Source organism: Ipomoea nil, unplaced genomic scaffold (genome assembly GCF_001879475.1).
Source record: "Ipomoea nil cultivar Tokyo-kokei standard unplaced genomic scaffold, Asagao_1.1 scaffold2705, whole genome shotgun sequence".
NCBI classification, from domain to species: domain Eukaryota; kingdom Viridiplantae; phylum Streptophyta; class Magnoliopsida; order Solanales; family Convolvulaceae; genus Ipomoea; species Ipomoea nil.
In genome coordinates, this window is record NW_017619133.1 from 1,911,498 (window position 1) to 1,918,727 (window position 7,230).

Genomic DNA, 7,230 nt, shown 5'->3' on the forward strand with positions numbered 1-7,230 from the left:
TTATAACGTACATACAATTATGCAAATTATTCCAATTCACATATTATTATGCATATGGAATTATGCTAACGGTTACTTTTGAAAAAAATCTTAATAATTATGGTAATTAAGAAATGAATTCACACATTATACTTTTATTAAACTGTTTTTAATACTTGTCGTAATATAAATTTTGTCTAATCAATTAAGTAAATTAATGACAATTACTATACTTGAATAAAAAAAAATATTATGTTAAAATAATAATAATAAAAATAATAATAATCCGTAATTATTATTATTATAAAATTATAAATATATATAAATATAATATAAATATAATTATAATTATAAAATTAAAAACTGTTTATATAATTTCTTAATATAAATAAATTTCACAATGCACTTAATCCAATATAATATTCCAAGTTCCAAGATTACTAAAAAATCAGGTCATGCATGCACTTAATCCAATAATATTCCTGCTAATGCTAATTGCAAAACCAACCAACCCTTCAAATACTAAATTAAAATAAATTGAATTAATAGGGCGGTGTAGAAGCTAAGCTAAGCTTCTGGCGTGTCTATAAATAGCGAGCGAGAAATTGAAGAGCAGGCAGGCAGGGGATCGGAGCAGATCAGAATCATATCAGAAAGAAATATAAGAACTGAAAATGGAGTTGGGGTGGGGTGTGTTATTAGCTGGGGTTTTGGGTTTAAGCAGCTTTTGGTGGGTGCTTGGGAGGGTGAATTGCTGGTACTATGAGATACTGAAGCTTGGTGATAAGAAAAGACTGAGTTTGCCTCCAGGTGATTTAGGTTGGCCTTTCATTGGCCACATGTGGTCTTTCCTAAGAGCTTTCAAGTCCAACAACCCGGATTCCTTCATCGCCTCATTTGTTTCCAAGTATGTATAGTACTCTGATCTGATAGATATATCTCGATCTTTAATTTCTCTATCAATCTCATATATATATCTATACATGTATATAGATATGGAGCAACTGGGATGTACAAGACCTTCATGTTTGGTAGCCCAAGTATCATCGTTACAACACCTGAGGCCTGCCGAAGAGTTCTATCAGATGATGAATTCCAGCCTGGGTGGCCTGAATCCACCAATGTACTCATGGGCAGAAAGTCTTTCATTGGCATTTCTGTGGAAGAGCACAAGCGTTTGCGGAAGCTGACAGCCGCCCCCGTGAATGGGCACGAAGCATTGTCTTTTTACATTACCTACATTGAAAAAAGTGTGAAGATAGCACTCGAGAAATGGGCTTCCATGGGAGAAATAGAGTTCTTGACACAGATGCGGAAGCTCACCTTTACCATAATTATGTACATTTTCTTGAGCTCAGAGAGTGAACAGGTCACGGAGGCTTTGGAGAGGGAATACACAACTCTCAACTATGGGGTTAGAGCTCTGGCAATTAATCTTCCAGGATTTGCTTACTATAATAGTCTCAAGGTATATATATATTGTTCAATCTATTTTATTTTGATGAAAAGAAAAGATTTGATTTTGATGAATAATGTTTGTCTGTCTGTCAGGCGCGAAAAAGGCTCGTGGCTATTTTTCAATCTGTAGTGGATGAAAGAAGAGAGTTGAGAAGGAAGAACCCTAAGGCTAGTCTTCTTGAGAATGGAAAGAAAGATATGATGGATAGACTAATGGATGTTAAAGATGAGAATGGGAGAGAGCTGGATGATGAGGAAATAATTGATGTTATGCTCATGTACTTAAATGCTGGGCATGAATCATCAGGCCATATCACAATGTGGGCTACTGTGTTTCTGCAGAGCCACCCTGAGGCCTTCAAAAAAGCCAGGGTTCGTTACTTTATTTTTTTAAAATTTTTATTTTTATTTGGACAATATAATCATTTCTTTTCTTTTCTTCCAAACATAAATTAATTTCTCATCATATCATATATATAATGCTCATGCAGGCAGAGCAAGAGGAAATTAGGCGAAATATGCCTCCTGATCAGAAGAGTTTGACACTCAAAGAGGTCCGACAAATGGAGTATTTGTCCAAGGTCAATCTCTGCCCTTTATCCTTTCTCACGCATATATGCTATTATTATTTTATTATATTGCTCATCCAAATATGCTATATATGCTTTCACCTACACATAATCTTTATTTGTTTTGAAATTAAGGTGGTTGATGAAACACTTCGTCTGGTAACCTTCTCTCTCATGGTGTTTCGCGTGGCAAATAAGGATGTCAATATTTCGGGATATACAATTCCAGCGGGATGGAAAGTTTTGACGTGGTTTAGAGGTCCTCACTATGATGAGGAGCTATATGAAGACCCATTTGCATTCAAACCTTCTAGATGGGATGTAAGTTCAATTCCATCAATTCGTTTAGCAATCCATCTTTTCTTTTCCCCATTTTTATTATTATCATTGGAAATGTATATATATATGACTGACACAATGATTGAAATTGGTGCAGGATTTTACACCAAAAGCAGGAGCTTTTCTTCCATTTGGAGCGGGAAGCAGACTCTGCCCAGGAAACGATCTTGCCAAGCTCGAAATCTCTATTTTTCTTCACCATTTTCTATTGGGTTACGAGTGAGTTTAATTTAATTAATACATTTGCTTAGCTTGTTTTCAAGGTTTCTTGGATTTTTGCGCTGCTGACTGGGTTACGTTATTTGTTTTATTTAATTTGTAGGCTGCAGCGAAAAAATCCTGATAGTCCGCTCATGTATTTACCACACACCAGGCCTAAAGACAATTGTCTGGGAAAAATAATAAGAACATCATCTTCGATTGTCAAGACAGCAAAATAAACAACCTCAACTTGTAGCGGCATACTCTATTGTCTCGATCTCTTCAAAATTAATCTATGTTATCCTTTATTTTCCCTTTAAACTTCCTTATCTATAAAAAGTTTATTGTTGGGATGATTTCTTGACCCCACAAATATAATGATGACGTACTATCTCTTCACATTTCATCAACAATTATATTTGCAAGTTCAATGAACAGGTTAATCAATTCAACCAACTTAAATCTTCAAATGTATTCAACAATTTTGGTTGGTGGCACAGTCCAAAATCAGGGCCCAACATGTTGCATGGACCAATTATCTTATTAATTTAGCCATACAAAATTTTACAAAACCATGTGTCATCTAATTAAATTACATGTCCACTTAAACCTATAAATTTTTGTAAACGAATTGGATAGTGAAATAACACATATAATAATGACATGTACAATATGTGACTAAACAAAAATACATTTAAGTGTTTTGTTGGTCTGTTTCTTGATTTTTGGTAATGTTCAATGTTTAATGTCTTCATATGTGTCCGCCTTTAAAATGCCATTTGATGGTTCACATTTGTCTATGAACATATAGCAGATTTATGGATTCTCCCATTTGATAGTGATTAGCTACACTGTATCTTAGTGTTGGTTTCTTATTAATGTAATGTATAGCAGTTTCTTATATTCGTATTAAATCCCTACATACCTGTGCTATATAGAGATTTTGTTTTATTAATTAATTCCCTTAGTTGTCTTGATGTTCAAAATGTTGTTGTTTTATAGTGAGGCATTAGATGAGAGGAACCTAAACCATAGTAGAACATATTTTTTAGTACTCTTCTTAGCATACTATATAAGTATATGTATCTATAATTTTAGTAAGAGCCAATAATGTTAGGCCCTTAACTGAAACAAAAAAATGTTGGTACTATTGTTTTTTTAAAATGAATGGTTAATATTATTTTGATTTTAGTAATTTTTAATTATTTTTCTTTTTTATCCTCTATTATATTATTTCCTTCCCTAAAATAACCCTATATTCTGTTAGTATAAACTTTAGTAACGGAATATTCCGTTAACTATTTATTATTCTTAACATACTGATTAATTTATATAAGAAAGGTCTTAGGTTCGAACCTCATCCCAATTAGAGTTGGCATAATTGTTAAACATATATTATGAATATGTTAAAATGTATTAAAAATATATATATATAATATAAAATTTAACATAAACTTTGATCAAATAATTAGCCCGACTAAATATATAGCAATCCAATGTATTCAACAATTTCGTTTGGTGGCACAGTCCAAAATTAGGGCCCAACATATTGCACGCATCAATTATCTTATTAATTAAGCCATAAAAAATTTTACAAAATTGTTGGTCCCGGTAGGGTCGAAAGGAGAGTTTAGAGGGGGGGGGGGGGTGAATAGACTCAATTCATTTTTCACGAATAATAACTCCTTTCGGGGTTATTACGCAGCGGATATGTAGGTGAATTTTAAAGTTTCTTTGCACTGTTTGATCTTATGAGAAACTTTCGGTTAGGGCTAATGGAATGCGATGCACGAAAGTAAATGCTGAAATGTAAAGAGACCGAGACAAGAGAATTTTTATAGTGGTTCGGCCAACTGTGCCTACTCCACTCTTTTTCCACAACTTGTGAAAGGTTTGCACTATCACTCCTAGTACAAATTACACCAAGATAGCTTCCTTGATCACTAAGCCAGATAGCTACTTAAAGGTTTTTCAACTCCTTGAGTTTACTCCGCCTCTATCAACTTCTTCTTCAGAGTTGAGGGTTGGATTGGATAATCATTGAGTTTCTCCAACACGTTGAAATCTTAACTGGCTGGTGGCTGGATGGATGATCAGCGTGTACAAAGATGCAAGATTTCTTCAAGGATGTGTGAATGAATTCAGATGAGTCTTCTTCAAATTTCACACCTTCAATCGCTGGATTTCAAAAGTCTGAGAGAATGAACTTGTATAAGGAGCTTTTGAGAGAATGAATTCAGTTGTTCTAAAAACCAGCACCTTCTAATGTGGAGAAGATGAGTATTTATAGGTGTGAAGAAATCCATCCGTTGGAGGGAGATGGCATTTCAAACCTATGATCCAGTGGTTAATAACCGGAGAGCCTTGTGCATTTGTTGCTTCATTAAATGCAGTTGTACTATATATACGTTGGAGATAAGCACTTTTGCTTATTTTGTCTTCTAGCTCTGAAAAGTAGTACTGTGTCATTTAATGCACCTTGATAAGTGTGCTCTCAATCCTTAGGAGAGTTTATTCCTAGGATGATCTTTAGATGAGACGTTTGACAACATTCTTTTTGAGTTGAGAGAAAATAGGTTGTCTTGACTGTCATAAAGTTCTCTTGAACTGAATGCTTCTTTCAGCTTCTGCTTTCTGTATTATAAGATCATCTCATCTTTCGTTGTCCAGTAGAGGTGAGGTTGTGCTTCATTGAACTGTTCTTCTTTCGTTGAGCGATACCTAACTAAAAATAAGCTTAACCCGGTTTCGTGTGTTTGTCTAGCTTAACACGAATTACAAGAATGAGTTAAGGTACCTTTCGTCTAGAACGAAGGTAACAAGCCAAACAACAAAAAGTTAGGGGTCTACTTCTAAGTTACATTGGTATCATCAAAATCCTAATACATATGTTCCTAACAATTTCCCCATTTTTAATTATGCCAAAACCTATACTCTCTTTATAAGGCCGATAAATATCCCATAAAGGATTTTTCATTACAAAACATCCATCGAGAAGAGTTTACATATGATTTCTAAAAGAATGTAAGATAATACAAGTATACAAAGCAAATAACTTAGATAAAGACACGATAGATTGAGATAAAAGTGACTTTTATAAAGATAAAAAACACTTACAAGTACTGTCACTGGTGTTGAGGGAAAAGAAACCTTTACATATCTAAAAGTTTCGCCTTCTGAATCTGAGCTTCTTCTCTTTCCTTGTCATCTCTCTCTTTTTGTTTCTTGAGCATCCTTTTCATGTCGATGTCTCGGTTGATATGCTCTCTGTATTTTTGAATTGAGCTTTCTCTCATAATGTCTTCATATTCACCTTTGATGTTGCTGCTCACGTAATTGTTGTATGCTTCGAGGATGTTTTCTCTTTCAACTATGCCGAGATTCCACCATGTTATGAGTTCACATGAGTGCATTCCTTCGGCGTAGCTTTTTCCTGATTCCTTGTGAATTTTGAAGGCAACATTATATTTGACTCCAGTCTCAACATCTTTCTTGACTTTTGTGACATCTTTTATGGCTTCTTTGATTCGTTCTCTTTCAACCAGTTATTTCTCTCTGGCAAGTCTTGCTTCTTCTTGTTTATTCCAGAGTTCTCGGTTTGCCCTATTGATTTCTTCGTTTCTTTGAGTCTGATGGACTTACCGGAAGTAATTATCTCTTTTCTTCATCCACACGGGTATGTTGTACCCTTCAAACCGTTTTCCACTTCCTTCTTCGTAAGGTTGGTATGTGTGGAAATTTCCTACAACATCCATCGTTACGGTATCCTTTCGCATCAACCTTTGGCGAAGGTTCTTTTGCTCTCTGCTCATTTTCCCAGAAAGTGAGAACTCGGAGGTGGATCCGAAGGATTGGCGAGGTTTGATGGAATGCTGTTTGGGTCGAGAGTGGTGTTGTTGACGAGATCTTGATCTTGAAGGTGATGATCTTGTGTTTCTTCTTTCCTCTTGTCTTGGTGAGCTTCTTCTTTCTTGTTCTTGTCTTGTTGGTCTTCCTTCATTGCTTCTTCCAAGGGGAGATCTGTTTCTGTCATCGTCCTTGTCATCATAATCTTTTATGTCTTTTTCCCCCTTTTTGGCATCATCACACGGAGTTTCAGAGAATCTGGTCAGGCTTTGAACTGCAATGAGAATATCCTTGAGGTATTCAAACATGGTGAGTTGATATTCAGCCATCCGAAACATATTATCATGCCCGAGATCAATCTTTGTACAAGCAAGATCCACTCGTTCTTTAAGACCGAAGTGAGCACATTTAAGAGCATGTTGTTCCTTAGAGATTTTGTCAAGAGTAGCTCGTTGTTCCTTGAGTTCGTGTGCAAGCCTATCTTGAGCATCTGGATTTGAAGTGTTGGGATGTGGACGAGACATTGTTTCTGTCAAGCGGTCGTTGTTCCTTCATGACATCATCTGTTCCCAAGGTTTTGTGTTCTACAATCTTGTTGAAGATGTCAATCGTAAACTCGTAGTCCATTCACAACCATTTCTTCTTTAGAGGCCAAGTAATTTTTGCACTTGTTGGTCCCTGCTTGTTCTTGATTGTTTCATAAAAGGCATTCTGCTCATAGTAGTATCGAGAGAAATCTGGATGATAGGTGTCATCTCGGTCTGGAAAGGAGAAGGCCTTCTTCAAGTCGTCAACGATTAGAACTACGGCGGTATGATTTACCTCGGAGGTAATTTCC

At 35.5% G+C, this 7,230-nt stretch overlaps 1 protein-coding gene across 1 annotated transcript; it reads left to right on the top strand.

Annotated features, from left to right (window-relative positions):
* Window positions 1-653: 653 nt before the first annotated feature.
* Window positions 654-2,837, top strand: LOC109156442 (ent-kaurenoic acid oxidase 2-like). The gene is made up of 7 exons (XM_019304316.1): window positions 654-886; window positions 973-1,447; window positions 1,531-1,809; window positions 1,929-2,018; window positions 2,142-2,327; window positions 2,443-2,564; window positions 2,668-2,837. Exons 1-7 carry the CDS (start codon window positions 654-656, stop codon window positions 2,783-2,785), a joined length of 1,503 nt encoding a protein of 500 aa, XP_019159861.1. The 3' UTR covers window positions 2,786-2,837.
* The last annotated feature ends 4,393 nt before the right edge of the window (window positions 2,838-7,230 follow it).

Bases quoted from the DNA above. Each gene is read 5' to 3' on its own strand.
- LOC109156442 (XM_019304316.1), top strand. From the start codon at position 654: ATGGAGTTGGGGTGGGGTGTGTTATTAGCTGGGGTTTTGGGTTTAAGC. The intron at 2,019-2,141 runs GTCAATCTCTGC...TTTGAAATTAAG, and splicing joins AAATGGAGTATTTGTCCAAG to GTGGTTGATGAAACACTTCG. The intron at 2,565-2,667 runs GTGAGTTTAATT...TTTAATTTGTAG, and splicing joins CATTTTCTATTGGGTTACGA to GCTGCAGCGAAAAAATCCTG.